At 45.6% G+C, this 15,805-nt stretch overlaps 1 protein-coding gene across 5 annotated transcripts in view; it reads left to right on the plus strand.

Annotated features, from left to right (window-relative positions):
* Positions 1–13,534: 13,534 nt before the first annotated feature.
* The window catches only part of MEIS2 (Meis homeobox 2), a 204,583-nt gene continuing 202,312 nt past the window's right edge, over positions 13,535–15,805 (plus strand). For 2 of the 5 annotated variants that reach the window (XM_007462500.1, XM_007462498.1), the window contains exon 1: positions 14,718–15,398. In XM_007462500.1, the coding sequence (XP_007462562.1) occupies positions 15,387–15,398 (12 nt within the window). In that variant the 5' untranslated portion in view covers positions 14,718–15,386. Of the gene's footprint in view, positions 13,972–14,319; positions 15,399–15,805 lie in introns of those variants that run through there. The other 3 variants (XM_007462503.1, XM_007462499.1, XM_007462497.1) reach the window with 3 other exon arrangements.

A 15,805-nucleotide genomic window follows, 5' to 3' on the forward strand; every position in this document is an offset into this window, starting at 1 on the left:
ACTAATTCTGGTATACCCTATATGTCTTAGAAACATTAGTATGCCTCCTGGTAAAGCTTCCAATTATGTGTTCATAATTTTGTTTTTACCCTGTCAAGCATACATTGCTCCTTCTGTAACATACCCATTCTATTCTTAGTGAAATCACTGGATCCAAATCACAACATCATGCTTTATTTCAGCAATAATTTAGCAGAGACAAATCCAGTGCTACATGGAAAGATGCTTATTATCTCCGGCACCTCTGCCTCTAACTAGCCTAACCCCTTCTTCAACAACTGTGACAAAAGGATCTCCCTCCTCCCCCATCTGTTTTGCTCAACAAGCTGCTGTAGAAAGAGCAGTGAACTGAGCGCTGCTAGTCCAGGGACTTGGTCCCAGGGTTACTATCTTGAATTAATTAGACTTTGAATTAGTACCTTAATCGCTTGGGGCCTCCATTTCCTCATACATAAAATGAGGGGGATGCAGCAGATAATAATTGTAAAAAAAATAAGTAAAAGTTCTATTTATCAGGCTTTTACTATATGCGAGGAAGTGTGCTTTGTGCTTTACATACATTATCTCATTTAATTTTAATCCTCCAAACAAGTTTATTAGGTATATCAGTCAGGGTCCAGCAGGAAACAGATAGTGCATATCAAATTGGGTAATTTGAGGAATGCTTCATAAAGGAACTATATTAAAAAGGTGTGAGTGGGGTGTTAGGAAACCACAAGGGATGGTGCAGTGCCCCAAGGCTGGTAATGGGGAGGGAAGTGGTTACCTGAACCCAGAGAGAGAGCTCTGTGAAGAGGGCTGCCTGAGCCATGGCTGGGATGCAGCCAGCCCCCAGGCACCCTGGAAATCAGGACTCAGACCTCACTCTACCCACTCGGAACAAACCCAACAGGAAGCAAAGGCCAAGGTGGCATTCTGAAACCATCCATATGAGCCTCCGTATCACAGAGCCTGATGGAGAAAGAAAGTAAAGAGTGGATCTGCAGGGGCCAATAATATTAAGTATAGTTATCCAGATTTTATGCACGAGGCTACCGAGGTTCAAAGAGGCTAAGTTTCTTGCGATTACACAGTTAGCTCAGGACAGAACCAGGATTCAGCTCCTTCCTGTGAGACTCCGGAGCCTAGGCTTCTGACTGCTCCTCAGCTAGGGAGTTCCTTTTTGTCCTTCCAGGATTAGAAACAGCCTCAGAAGTGATCTAATTCAACCCTCTCCCTTAGAGATGTTTGAAAGAGATGTCTTTCCATTTAGGACATGAGCCTTGCAGAAACCTCAGTCACCTTTGAAAAGCTAGTAGTCTGTGTGGTCCTTCTTCCTGTTCCTATACTTACAGTTTATATCCTGACATGTAATTTTGACCTATACCCCTGAATGAGACACTGGTAAAGACGAAGTTGTTAGAAAGTCAAAGGGAGAGAATAACATTTTTGTTATTAAAAAAATCTCTTCAGACATGCTATCTAAATTAAGCACAATTAAAGAATTTTCTTTGTCCAGTGAGCAATCTAGTGTGTAGTATGGGGAGTGGAGAGGGAAGTAAACTGATGATTGGATTTCCTGGTTCACCTGCTAGAATGAGAACATAGCCCAAGACTATGCTACATGTGTTCCATTGACTGTGGACAAAGTGAGCAAAATGCAAGGTGTTTAATTGAAGTGAAACTAAAAACTAATATTAAACATATTATTCAACATCCCTGTGAGGGCCCTTTAGATAAGAAAAGGAAAGGAAATTCTCATAGAGTGAGTGAGTAGTCAGAGGTTGTTAATTACTCCTTGTGTGAGAATTAAATTTGCTTAAGAGGGAAGACTGTAGTAATTATCTGAGGTCAAGGGGCCCATCCCCCATCTGTCTGCTCCTCTGTCAAATTGAGATAAAAGTCCCACTCAGGTCTCCTAGCAATGGGGAACTCTTCCGGCACAAGTGCTTCCTGGACTGAACAAGTTGTAGTTGCAAAGTGTGTAAGTCAGTTGTTGGGAACATGAAACAAATCTTCTAAAAGCCAGGCAAGTTATAAACTGTGACTCATGGCTGGACCAGCCCTCAACGGCCACTTAAATCCAGAATCTAATTCAACTAGAGCTGCAAATGTACTTCCTGGTATGAAGGAAGAAGGGAAGTAGCAATACTGGGGGCTTGGCCTGGCCCCATCCCAGGTCAGGTCCTGCACCTGTGCTGTTCTCACTGCCTCTCAGAGGTCACAACGCTAGAGCCTTCAGACCCAAGGCAAGAATGAAATGAAGCTCGAGCTTCTGGCAGGCTGGAGAGGTGGCCTTGTCTGCCATCTGTGTTCCTGACAGGACTTGAGGAAGCTGTTGTGGGTGAACAGTGAGTGTTTTGACCCAGATATGCCTCACCTTGAACTCAAATGCCTTTTTTGTTTTTTACACCAGAGTAAGCAATTTATCATTTATTGTACCTTCTAAGGTAGAATAGCTCCATTTTTGTTTTGATTGTTTGACATACTTCTCAATTGTAACAGAATGTCTGCCCATGAGTAATGAGGTGCATAAATTATTTTTAAAAGGGGCATTTTGGGCTTCCCTGGTGGCGCAGTGGTTGAGAGTCTGCCTGCCGATGCAGGGGACACGGGCTCATAACCCCAGCCGGGGAAGATCCCATATGCCGCGGAGCGGCTGGGCCCGTGAGCCATGGCCGCTGAGCCTGCGCGTCCGGAGCATGTGCTCCGCAACGGGAGAGGCCACAACAGTGAGAGGCGCGCGTACCACAATAAATAAATAAATAAATAAATAAATAAAAGGCGGCATTTAAATTACCTCTTCAAAGACCATCAATGTGGCCTGAGAGAACACTCTCAGGAGGAAAGGTTCAGTTTGGGGATCAGTTTTAACTAGCTGGTTAATCATAAATCTGAAAAAAATCTGGGTATAGGACATCTTTTCCAAGAAAAGTTATTTTCTTGCCTGTCATTGAACACTACCTAAGCAGGCTTTTTGATTACTTGATAGCAGCAGCTTCATCATGTCTTGGTAGTAAGTGAAAATGGGGTTAGGGCAGAATAAGGGGAAAGAAACTTCAGTGACCAGAGGTAAACCAGTGTTTTTAACAGAGAGGTCTCTTCAAACAAGCCTTGTGTGGGTAAAAGCCAATATCTACTTTATGAGAAATTGTGAGGTGAGAGGGGCTCATATTTAGGCCCTGCAAAGATCAAGAATGTTGAACCTACCCCAAATTCACTTTGAAATTAGCTCTGACTTAGTAATTTTCCTGGTAACTTCCCCAGACTTGGGAACTAAAAATAGAGGTAAAGTGGCATCTAATAAACCTATCTTTTAGGATAACTAAGTATTGTGGGGGGAGGTAGAGGAGGAGGAAGATGCGAGACGGGAAGGTAAGATGGGAGAGGGAGGGGGAAAAGGAAAAGAGATAGGAAAAGAGAAAGAGAGAACTCTGCCAGTTGACTTCATTTCCACACGAATCCACCCACTCTGAGCTTCTGTTGTTGCTTTGTTTATGCAAAGTAAGCGGGGCTGAGACAGAGTGAAAGAGCTGAGAGATCCACGCCGAAGAAGGCAAAAATAATTTTTTAAATGTAAATGAAACTAAAACACACACTCTCTCTCTCTCTCTCTCTCTCCCTCTCTTATCTCTCTCTCTCTCTCTCCCTCTCTCCTCCCTCTCTCTCTCTCTCTCTCTCTCCACCCCCTTTGGGTCCGGGCAATCTCTGCCTTCAGACTTTGAAATGAAAACACGCCGAGGTGGGGCGGGTGGGAGGCCCAGCAGCAGCAGGGAGCGTTGTCGGTGACCGAAGGAGCTCTGGTGAATATCAGGTTCGGATTAGTGACAACTCAGAAGTCACGCCGGCGGTTGGGGGAGGGAAGTTTGCCAAGGTCTCTGAACTCGACGGAAGAACGAAGAGCGAGTTGCCTCCCTCGGCGCCGGGCGGAGCTGGGCGTACCCAGAGAGACCTCTGTCCCGGCCTGAGCGAGCCCCGCCGCGATCACACCCCGCGCAGAGACTGAGTTTGTCAGCGATCATAAAATGGGAATTGATTATTCCAGCCACCATTGATTAGGGAAGAATGCTTACTGCAGCAGCGGGGGAAAGGTTAAGAGGAAATTGACCTTCTTCCTAGGTGACATAAAGTCATTAGGTAAATGAGATATTCACACAGGAGCTTTAAAAGGTCATGCTCAATTTTTATTTGTAGCCTGCAAGAGTCAACCTGGAGCTTCGGCGTAGGGCAGGGACCCCGCTTTCCAGGCTAAGTGGACTACAGGAAGAGAACTCTCTCGCAGCGCGGCCAGGGCCAAGTGTGGGGGTGGGTTATTGTCTTGCGAGGATCGCACTGGAATTGGCGGGGGCCTTGGGACCCCGAGCACTGGACCTCCTGCCAGACCCGCGTGTGCGTTTCTGTGTACACGTGTGTGCGCGTGTGTGTCCCTCTGGGGATCTGTGCTTCGCACCCGCGTCTCCTCGGTTCGATTCGCCCGCCAGCAAAGGGGTGTAGGACCGAAGCGGACAATTAAAAACCCTTACCCTACCAGAGCCGGCCATGTCTCAGAGTGAAAGTGTTGTTCTTTTTTTTTTTTTTTAAGGAGAGGAGTGAGAGATGTATTTATGCACATATTTATCCCTCTAATTATAGGAATTAATCCTCTTACTTATGACTAAAAGGTAACGTCGAAGGACGTCCCTTTGATGTGGAAAAGCATCATTTGTGACTCACATTCAGACTGATTAAGGAATAATTGTTGTTAAACGCTTTACAAGAGGAGAGTGGTTGAGGGGCATTCGCAATTTTACGGCTTAGCACAAAATTAAACGTAATTAAAAACTCAGAAATTCCAACTGATTTTCCAATTATTTTTATTGTCTGAGCTAATTGTTACACAAGTGTATCACTGCTCCCCAAAGGCATTACAAAAAAAAAAAAAAAAAAAAAAAAAAAAAAAAAAAAAGGCAACCCTACCTTTCCCAAATATTCGCCGTGAGGATTCGCAGCTTTCTACAGGTACTGGCCAGGTAAAGACCTTCCTCACTCTCCCTCCCTCGGTCCCACCTCATGCCCCTGCTCCACCACTGTAATTAAGCGTTTCAGCCACTCTCCCCTTTCTGTGAGTTCCTACAACACCTTGGGATGTGAGAAAGTGATGGCAGTTCTCTTCTGCAGATCATTACAGTAAAACTGGAAGTATCTATAGAAGACTGATGAATTTCTTGAAGTAACGCTTGTCATACATGGCGGAGAGATTTTTAAAAAAAAAAAAACCTGAGTAAACACAGATCTCTGGGGGCCATCCCTCGATGCCTCTGCCTTCGAGTGTATGGCAGGAGGGAGGTAACAGGCAAACAAGGACTGGGAGATGTTTATAATCGTGCACACGAAGACATGCAGATGCACGCAGGAAACTTTCTTTTGCTTTCCTTTTTCTTTTTCTTTTTTTTTTTTTTTGACCAAGATTAGGTATGGAAAAGCTTCTCAGTTGGATTGTGAATTTTTTTTTCTAATGTTGGGATTGCCGGCATAAAGCCAAACTATCTTTGTATGTATGGCTTCTCTTAATGTCCAAATAGATTTATTTAAACACATTAAAAGGTTTATAAAAAGTGCTTCAGTGTTACAGAAAGAAACACATCCTCACAGATAGTCCAGAAGTGGCCCTGTCTTTCCTATCAGTCTTGGAGGGAATCCTAGAAAACAAAATAAAAAGCATAAAATTAGGCAGAATGTGAATTTATACATTTCAATTAGTCTAGACTGAGAGGGTGGAGCAGTGGAATGTTTGCGTTTCAGTAATTTCTCTGTGATTTTTTTAGGATAGAGACTTCAGTGGATTCAAGCTTTCTATCCGACTTTCCCATCTACCCCTCACAAAATAAATGACTGCCTCTGATCTGACGTGCCAGGTGAAAATGGGTAGAATTAAAACTGTCAATTCTGCTTCCAACTTGTGTCTTTCGATTGAGTTCAAAAGCTTTTAAGGGTAAAACGTGCCGATCATTTATATATATTGTTTCTTTTTCTCCTATCACAGCTTTTAAGTAAAAAGAAAGAAAAAGTATTTATATTTCCAAATTCATTTTCCCTGTAAGATTTGAATCCTGCAGGTAATTTGATGACGGACCCTAACACGTGTGAGATCGTGTGCCCAGCGAAGCCGGGTTTACAAGAGTGAAGCCAAGGAGGTACAGTGAAGTCCGGTTTTTTGGTTTTCTACCTAAATGGTTTATTTGGAGCTGAGATGTGGCTATATTTAAACCTGAAGCTTTCCAAGTGCTACAATACTATTTCAGAGAAGAGGTTGGAGTAGGCAGAGTTGGAAAGAAAGGAGGAAGGCTCTCTTTGAAAGTTAGAAATGGTGAAAAAGACATGTAATCCGATGTGGAAAATTGAGTAAAAGAGGCACTGCACACTTTGGCTGAGGCAAAGATTGCTGAATCCTTTGAAGAAACTGACACGGATTTTCCAGAGATGGGAGGAGAGAGAGAGAGAGACGGGGTAGGGGTGGGGGAATCCTAGGGTGGGCATTTTATGTAAATGAGTAAATTCGAAATGTAGTACAAATCCAGTATAGTAAAACTGACAGTTCTGACAGTATTGACAACATAAGTATATGTTTGAACACTGCACTTTCAGACACTTAACCGATGAAGCAATAAAATAATTCGACTACAATATTTCAAATAATCGACATTGATGTTTTGATACATCATTTTTATACTCCAAATCGATCTATCACTCTGGGGCTGGTCAATTTTAAGTAAAAATGGGCTGCAATTATTTGCACCTTGGCTAATGATGACCTAATAACAGCCCTCAATTAATTACACCGAACTGTGCTTTCTTCCTTCAGTATGGGAGTGGGAGGGGGCAATTCTTGAGGATGAGAACCTAGAATTGTGTCATCCTCCACCCTCCTTTCTATTTTTGAGATTGTGGGGAGGGAGGATTTCTGAGTTGGGAAGAGGTCTTTGTGTGATCACAGACACTGCAGGCGGAGGCCCCCTCACTTCAAGTATCCACTGACTGGGTCTGTATTGGAGGTATGGTCCTCACTTTGCAAGGTCAAAACTAAATTTTAGAAAACGCAATCATAAAGTTGAGTGAGTCTAACTGTCCCCCAGGCCCATACCGTTTCCTCTCTTTCAAGGAGTAGAAGGAAGAGGTTTGCTCAAAGGAGGACTGGAAATTTCTCTAAGGATCAGAGTGTGTGTGAAATGTGTGTGTGTGTGTGTGTGTGTGTGTGTGTGTGAGAGAGAGAGAGAGAGAGAGAGAGAGAATTTTAATCTAAAGCACCCAGTTGGAGTTGAATCTCTCCTTGTCCCTATATCCTCTGACGGCTCCCCACACACTGCTGAAGGTTTACCGGCTACTGTTTTATAAAAAAGCCACAAATAAGAAGACAAATCTCTTCGAGAAAGGAGGAAGGGTGCTGATGAGTACTGCATCCTCACGCGAGTTCCCGCAGTCTCTGCTTTTTCTTCTTTGCCCCGTGAGGTTTCCAGTGAGCTTTCCTACTCCCACTTTTCTTTTCCACTCCTCTCCAAATTTGGTGTGGTAGTGGTGGTGGGAGAGGGAGGATAGAGCTAATTTATGTAAAAAAAAAAAAAAAAATCCTGGACAGGCCCAGTATATTAAACTGGAGCAGTCCGTTGTGCTGTAGGGATCCGGCCGGCGGGAAGGGGGGCAGCTGGCGCCCCCAGCCCAGCACTCTCCTGAAGGTCTGTTCCCACCCCTGTGAAGCCCCGACCCTTCCTCAAACTCGCACTGAGACTCGGCTTCCTGACCTAAAACTTAGCTGGGCTCCACTAGACGGGATTCCAGTGTCTGATTTCTTTCCTCCAAACTTCACAAATGCAGTTTAAACCCCTCCAAACCACCGACGGCTGAGAGGCTGAGACTTAAGCAATGTGTTAAGCTACAGTAAGATGCGACTCAAAGGCAAAGGACGTGTGTGACCCACGCTGGGTGAAGGTGGGGGTCCTAGGAGAGCTCCCCCGCCGCAGCATCACTTGGTTCCGAGGGTGTCAGCCTCTGACCGGGTCTTTCCAGCTGTCTGCGCGGCAAATGAAGGTGGGAGCTAGAAAGGGGGCAGCAGGAAGAGAGGAAAGAGAGAAAGGGGGGATAGGATCAAGATTGCGGAAGAGACAAGAGAAGGAGAGAGGAAGATGTGAGGAAAGAAGGGAGGATGGAAGAGAGCGCGGGAAGGAGCCAGAGACAGCGAGAGAGAGCTCACTCGCGCTTGGAGCCCCGCCAGATAGCGCTAGAGGGCTATTTATTGAAATACTTTCCTACTGCGAGATATTGAAGCAGCTAAAATTGGGAGAAATAAGAAATAAGAGCAAAAGGAAAGAAAGTAAAATCATTCCACCCCATCTTATGTAAGAACATAAATTGCGGGGTGCCTTATTGTTATTAATTGGGGGAGGGGCATATGGAAGAAAGCCTAAGTGGGGAAAGGACCAGGAAACAAAAACAAACAAAAAGGGGTCCCCTTCCCTCCCTTCATCCCAACACGGAAGAGAGTGAGCAAAGTTAACAGGTAAGAAAGCAAGTGGAATTCTTCCTAGAGCAACTTTCAGAGCTTCTGGTTTTATCGCTGGGAAGGTCAAGAACAGTTCACAAGGATGAGCTGAGGTTTATAGACAAGAGATGTTTTTAAAGTAATAGATGGCTGCAAGGGGGTGGGGAGGGAGAGGCAAACACGTTATTGGAAATGCCACATAAAATATATATTAAAAATTCCAACTGTCAGCCAGCAGGTCGGAGCAGAAAGAGAGACCCTCTGCCTTTGTCCCAGTGATACTGGGTTCAGGGCTGTTTCTGCAGAACCGCAATCAAACTCCTTGAATAACAATTTATACTCTGGGAGGCTTGGAGAAGAGAGCTAGACTACAAAAATTCACTGTTGCATTCAGAACCCAAATAACAGTGAAGCAGATGGAGAGAAAAGACCTAGTGACAGAGGTGGAGTCCAGAGAGAAAGGAAGAATAAAATATTTTGATCCTTTTTACTTGCTGAAGTCATTAACGCAAGACAGAAAACTTCTTTCAAATAATATTTTACTCTAAAATATTGATTTGGTTTTATTCTAAACCCCCAGGCATCTCACTTCTAGCTTGTCATTTTAAAATTGCACTTTCCTTTTACCTAAAGGAATTTTTTGAATTAAAGTAATAATATCTTTCTTCCAAACCAGCCAACAGAACATCCACAAATAAAAATTAACCTTATAGAGGAGGAAAAACAAAACAAAACCTGCTTAATCCAAAATACTCCAATTCAAAACATTAACTAAAGTTACAAATAAGATTATGGTTGGATTTATTTGCTCCTCTAGCAAGGCATCAATTGTTCTAACAGCTGTAAGAAGACAAAAAGGATTTAAACCCAGCAATTTTAATACACAGATTAACACTTCAGACCTCAGAGTTCTGAGGAATTTGGAGTTATCTGTGCTGAGGACCTATTACTTTCTAGGAAAAAAAAAAAAAAAAAAAAAAAGGGGAAAAGAAACACAAGCTCCTAAAGGAAGGTGGGCAAATTCACCTAAAATAGAGTCTCGGTTCATAACTGCTCATTTCAAATTAAATACTATCCATAAAGCCAATGCCCTTTAAATTAAGTAACTATAGAGGCATTCAATTATTCTTTTAAAATCTTGAATGTTACCTATAATATCATTCCATGTAAAAAAAAAAAAAAAAAAAAAAAGGTGAAAAGAAACACAAGCTCCTAAAGGAAGGTGGGCAAATTCACCTAAAATAGAGTCTCGGTTCATAACTGCTCATTTCAAATTAAATACTATCCATAAAGCCAATGCCCTTTAAATTAAGTAACTATAGAGGCATTCAATTATTCTTTTAAAATCTTGAATGTTACCTATAATATCATTCCATGTTGAGACAAAAAAAAAAAAGTATAAATAGAAAAGAAGCAGTTCTCAGAGGTCTTGGGGATGCTCCAATTAAGAAAGAGGTGATTAAAAACAGACCCTTAAATTTGAAAGGCCCAATTCCCCCTCCCATTCGCCCCCCCCATCAGGTCCCCTCCCTTTCACCTCTTTTTTTATGCAGTGCCCTCACCCCCACTCCAGAGCTAAGTAGCCGATTTGGGATTCTGAAGAAACAGATTTCAGCATCCATATTTGTTCTGGGGCACTTGTAAAATGCGATTTGTAGAAGGTCTTTAGCCTTCTGATTGTCTTTGAATTGTTTTTACTGAAACAGATCTTTTGCAGTTAATGAGTCCCCACGCAGCTGGACAGCTCCTCTCGGACACTGAGAACTCTAACCCCAAAATGACCCCAATTTGACACCGCAAGATGAAATTTTACCGCCTGTTAAAACCATTTCCAGCCTGGGCAAAAGCAGCTGACTGTTGACGGAGGTGTGTGCCGCCTCCTGCGACCCCCATCTCACGCCTGTCTCCCGGGCCTGCCCCACCTACTTTTCCTTTACCCCAAATGTGGGAGAGCAGATGAGCCTCGCGGCCCCGGTGGGAGTGCGGAGGCTGAGAACTGAGCATCAGCAACAACGTACTATCGGACTAGAAATCAGAAAGCCTGCGTACCACACTGTTTTTGAATAGCTTCCATGGGACTGCAAAATTGGGGGTTAGGAGAGACCCTGAAGTTCTTAAATGTTTTTCAGCTCTATTAATAAAACATAAGCAAGTTGGTGATTAAAACTAATAGTCCTTTAAATTAATCAGATTGACCAAGAACTGACATCATGAATCACCTCCAACTTGATCTTGTGTGCAATTCACTGCACTGCGATGCTATCTTAAACTAACGGTTTCATAAATTACGTGCAACTAGGTAAGTGAAATTTCTTTAGTCGCATGAAATTCGGGGTTCTCCCCTTAAGCAACTGGTGAAGTTTTAAATGACACATATTTTCCTCCAGAAGGACTTCACTTTTAACACACTCACACTTCTTAACTAAGGTCTTTGGAGTTAAGAATGATTGGTTGTTTTTTTTCTTGAACAGTATCTCAAAATGTTCTATTTCTCTCTCCTTCCCATCTGTAACCAGATTGTCCCAGTTACTTGCTTTAAAGTACTCAATAAAATGCAAAAGGAGTTACAGAATATTAGAGAGAGAGAGAGAGAGAAAGGAAGACAGGAGTTTGGGTTAAAATGCCTTCTGCATCGCCCAAAGGATGAAAACACATGACAAAAGAGTTCGAACTTTTTTCTTTTGTAAAGCTCAAGATTATCACAGAGTAATCAACCCATTAGCTTAACAACTGTTTGAAAATATAGAAATCATCAGTCGGTCTGAATTGTTTTTACTCGGATGCACTGCCAGGGAAGAAACTTTTTAAAAAAAATCCTAGTGTAGTTTTCCTAAATAAAGGCTGTAGGAAATGCTACCTCACTTCACAATATCATTATGAAAAAAAGTGATGGTAAGAGAAGCAGGAGAAGCAGAAGGTAGCAACTTTGAATGTTTAAATTCTGTGATGCAGAGGTTCGGTTCGAAGTTGATTTTTACAAAAGAAGTATTTATCAAGGAAACTGAGTTCCTTTTAAAAAGAAAAGTGGCGCTTTCTGTACAGGGCATTTAAAACAACAGTAACCCTATTGGCGACAACAAATATGCAATATTGAAAATAAAAACAGAGGAGTTAAAAACTGAAAAACTACAAACTTCTCAGCTAGCGGCGCTGAACGGGGACCGTGGATCCACCAATATAAAGACCTCGGCAAAGTCGAAAATGCTCCGCAGCGAGACCACTTTGATTTTTTTCTCTCTCATCTTTCCGCCCCGGCTAAACTGAATTCGAACAACTGCCTCCTATAATAAAATTCTGGAGGTCAACTTTTTCTTCTCTTTTGCATCTTCTTTTTTTACTCACCTTTTCTTATACGTCGACGAACAACTCAGCAATAAGAAGGATGCTTTTAATCTTGGAGTTCTTCTGGGGAAAAAAAATGAGGAGGTGGAGGGGGAAGGACCCTCCCCCCCCCCAACCTGCAGGTTTCATGCCAGTCGGCTCTTGCAGGCTTGAAGCCCGGCTTAAGAGTGGCTGAAAAGACTAGGCTGGGTTAGACTTTCCTCCCCGAAGCTCCGCGCCCGGCAGTCCTTGCTCCGGCCACCCCGGCAGATACCGCGCGGTCCGCGGCCCCTCTCCCTGACGTCGCGCTACACTCGCCTCTGCAAGCCCCTCCGCACTATCTTTCTTTATATGTAAGGGCCGATTTCCCGCAGACATCACTGTTATGATGGCTCATTTAATCAAACTGTTTAATTGCTCTGGTAATCACTATCATCATCACAGGTGCTCAATCATTCATCATTTTTGGAGGGCTTTATTGACCTCCGGAGCTCATTCCCCAGCCCTATTAAAACGGGGCCAAATTTCTCCGACTCCGCTTGGCGTCTCTGCAGGCTACGATCCAAGCCCAGTTGAGAGTTGCCCGAAAGCTTACAGTGAAGCAGAGAAGATGAAAAGGGAAAAGAAAAAAAAAAAAGCCTATCCGCCTTCTCGCCTTCTCCCTCTTATTCTCATTCTCTCTCCCCCCAACTCCCTACTCTCTCTCTCCCTCTCTCCCTCTCTCACTCACAATCACACACAGAGTACTTTATTCTGCTTCAGCGCCCCCCGCCCCCAATCTCCCGGGAAGTCGGGTCAAAGCCCCGCGCAGAGGATTCGCTACTTTCTACTCTCCAGAATGGGTTCAAAGTTGGAGAAGGAGGCGGCTGTTGAGGAACAATCTGTTTTCAATTCTCTGGGCCGGGGACCATGAACCAGGGCGAGAGCCAGGAGTTGGGGAGAGGGCGCGCTCGGAGCGCAGGCCCCGGCTGCTGGGCTGCCGGGAGCCAGGGGGCGGCGGGGGCTGCAGAGCTGAGCGCGCCGGGAGACCGTAGCTCCGCCCCCAGCTCCCGGCTCGGAGTGATTGACGTGCGGCCGCCGTGATACCCGCGGCGCGGAGGTGAGACAGGGTGCAGCTCCAGCCAGGGATTCGGCGAAACATCGGCTGGAACTACTTTCTACGCAAAGCATGTGGGCTAGTTACCTTCTTTCCCTCCACTCTCCTCTTTTTCCTTTTTGGAAAAGTTCATTCGGAGTCGGCCCCATCTTCCTGATACCCCGAAATTGCCCGGTGTAACTAACACAGCCATTAGCCGGCGATACCGCTGCCTGGCCTCTGCGACCCCGGCGACCACAACAAAGCTGGGCAGGGACTGCCGGCCAATCCTCCTTGCTAAGCATTCTCTCTCGCTATGCATTCTCTCTCTCTCTCCTCTCTCTCCTCTCTCTCTCTCTCTCTCTCTCTCTCTCTCTCTCTCTCTCTCTCTCTCTCGGCAACTCTCCTTTGTAGTCTGGGTGAAATAAGGGGGTAAGGGGGTAGGAGGTGGCTTACTTATCATTCACTCTTACTCTGGTCTCATTTTAATGAGCAGAAAGTTCTACCAGAAACTTTAGGTTTTGACTTCTCTCTCTCTCTCTCTCTCTCTCTCTCTCTCTCTCCCCCCCCCATGCTTCCCAGCTCTAAGTGAGATCCACTTTGGAGTCGCACACCAGTCGCGCGCGCGTGTACACACACACACACACCCTTTGGCAACATCAGACAACATCAAACATCCAAACGACTCCCTCCCATTCCTTCCTCCTGATTCCACCGCGGGCCCCAAAGACTCTCCAGGGTGGCCCTTGTCCGCAAAGCTTGAAGGGAGTGCTCTTTGAGTTAAGCTGGTCTCTTCTTGTCCTAGAAAAATTGAATGTTGACAACAAGGGTCCTGGATCTGCACAGGGAAGAAAGTACCCCTTAAAAAAACAAAAACAAAAACAAAACTCTAGCCGGGCGTTGGTACGGTCTGCAGATCCTGCTGCCTCTGGGTGTTAGCAGAAAGCCTTCGGGGCGCGATAATCGGCTGGCAGAGTAGGGGGCCCGAGGAATTAAAAGGAACAAAAGCAAGAGCGCCATGCCAAACGTCCCCGACACGACCTCGTTAGGCAGGAGCCGGGAGTGATGGGGAAATGAACTAGAAGCAAGTTTTTTTAAAAAAATTAAAAATCTGAGGCTGTACCGTACTTTCCCTGTGGTTTTCTGCAGTTTTCCTCTCTGCGCTCTCCCTGTCCTCTTCATTCTCATTCTCTCTTTCTCGTCGCCACCAGTACTCCCTCTTTCCTCACGTGCGCGCGCGCGCGCACACACACACAGGCGCACACGCACGCACACACACACATACTCCTCTTCCTCCCTCCTCCCCCCCTTCCCCCGCGCCTTCCCCGCGGAGGAACAGCCTCGCTGATTTGCTCGGGTCGGCCGGGCTCCTGCCTCCCCTCCCCCTCCCGCCTCCCGCCCCCCCAACCCGGGCCGTCCGATCGCACTCGCTGCATATCAGAGGCTCCGCGCGGCGCGCTCCTCCTCGCTCCCGCTCCCCACTCCCGGGATGTGTCTCCGCCGTACGACGGGCTATGGCCACCACGACTTCCGGGTTCCGTCATTTCGTTCTCCCGCCGCCGACCCGCGCCGCCAAACTGAGGCTCTTCTATAAGCCAGGCAGCAGCCAACCTGCCAACACCTACTGACACTCACTCATCTCCCAGAGAGAGAAAGAGAGCGAGAGAGAGCGAGCGCGAGAGAGCGAGCGCGAGTGAGAGCGAGCGAGCGAGCGAGAGAGAGAGGGAGAGACAAAATACCTACCAGGAAAGGGGGGGAGGAAGTCCAGTTTTTGCAAACTATTCTTTTTTTTTTCTTGATTTCCCCCCCCCTGCTTTCTTTGAACGATACTTTAAAGAGAGAGGATCATATTATAGATACCGCGGGGGCAAAGCTAAGGGGGGGGAGGAAAAATTCAAGAAGCAGAAACCCCTCGCGGAGTTTTACTGGAAGAAAAAAACGGGTCTGAAAGATTCCTCCTCTTCATCATCATCAACCATCATTCATTCACTACCTTGACATTCCGGGCTTTGATTGACAGCTGGAGTGGCAAAAAGCCATGAAACACGACAGTTCGGTTACATGTGGGCTGCTGACGGGCCGCTCGTAACCTTCAGTTCGGGGGCTTGACAATTTTTTTTTCTTCTTTTTCTTCTTTTTCTTTTCTTTTTTTTTTTTCCAACTGAGGGGAAGAGAAGAGAAAGAGAGGGAAAGGAGGACCGAAGAGGAGGAGGAGGGGAGGGGGGAGGAGGAGGTGGAGGAGGAGGAGGAAGATCAGGAGGAGGAGGAAGAAGAGGAAAAAAGAGAAAAAGAAGAAATATCACAGGAAAAAAAAACTCTTCGTTGTCTTGCCTGGGCTTTTTCCCCCCCCCTAAAAATAACATATTGGAAAACTGGGAGAAGTCTCCTTGGTTTGGAAAAAAAAAAAAAAAAAAGGAATCTTCAGCCTAGATCACTTTCTTATCCGGACTGGGATATTAAATATACGACACATCCAGGAGTTTATTGGAGCGCAGACTGATGGCGCAAAGGGTAGGTTTAAATCTCCAACACTTACCTAGATATAAATCCTCTCCTAAGAGGGGCCTGTCCCGATGCCTCCTCTCCCTTCAACGCTGCTGCTGCTGCTCGCTGCTTGATGATGGCGGCCAGTATTTAAAAAAATAGCAGCAAAATTATTCATCGGCTTCTTTCCCCCCCGTGCCTCTGCGTGTGTATGAGTGTGTGTGCGTGCGTGTGTGCGTGTCTGGGCGCGCGTGTTTCAACGCTGTGCGAGCGGGCGGGCGGCGAGTGCGTGTGAGTGGTGTGTGTGTGTGTGTGTGTGTGTGTGCGCGCGAGTGCAATTGTTACACGCTTTCGCCTCGCTCCAGCTTTTACCCCAGCAGCGCGATTCCCCCGGTTCTCCTGCTGCCGCCGCTGCCGCTGCTGCGCCGCTGCTG

Source organism: Lipotes vexillifer, unplaced genomic scaffold, assembly GCF_000442215.2.
Source record: "Lipotes vexillifer unplaced genomic scaffold, Lipotes_vexillifer_v1.1 scaffold164, whole genome shotgun sequence".
Taxonomy (NCBI): Eukaryota; Metazoa; Chordata; class Mammalia; order Artiodactyla; family Lipotidae; genus Lipotes; species Lipotes vexillifer.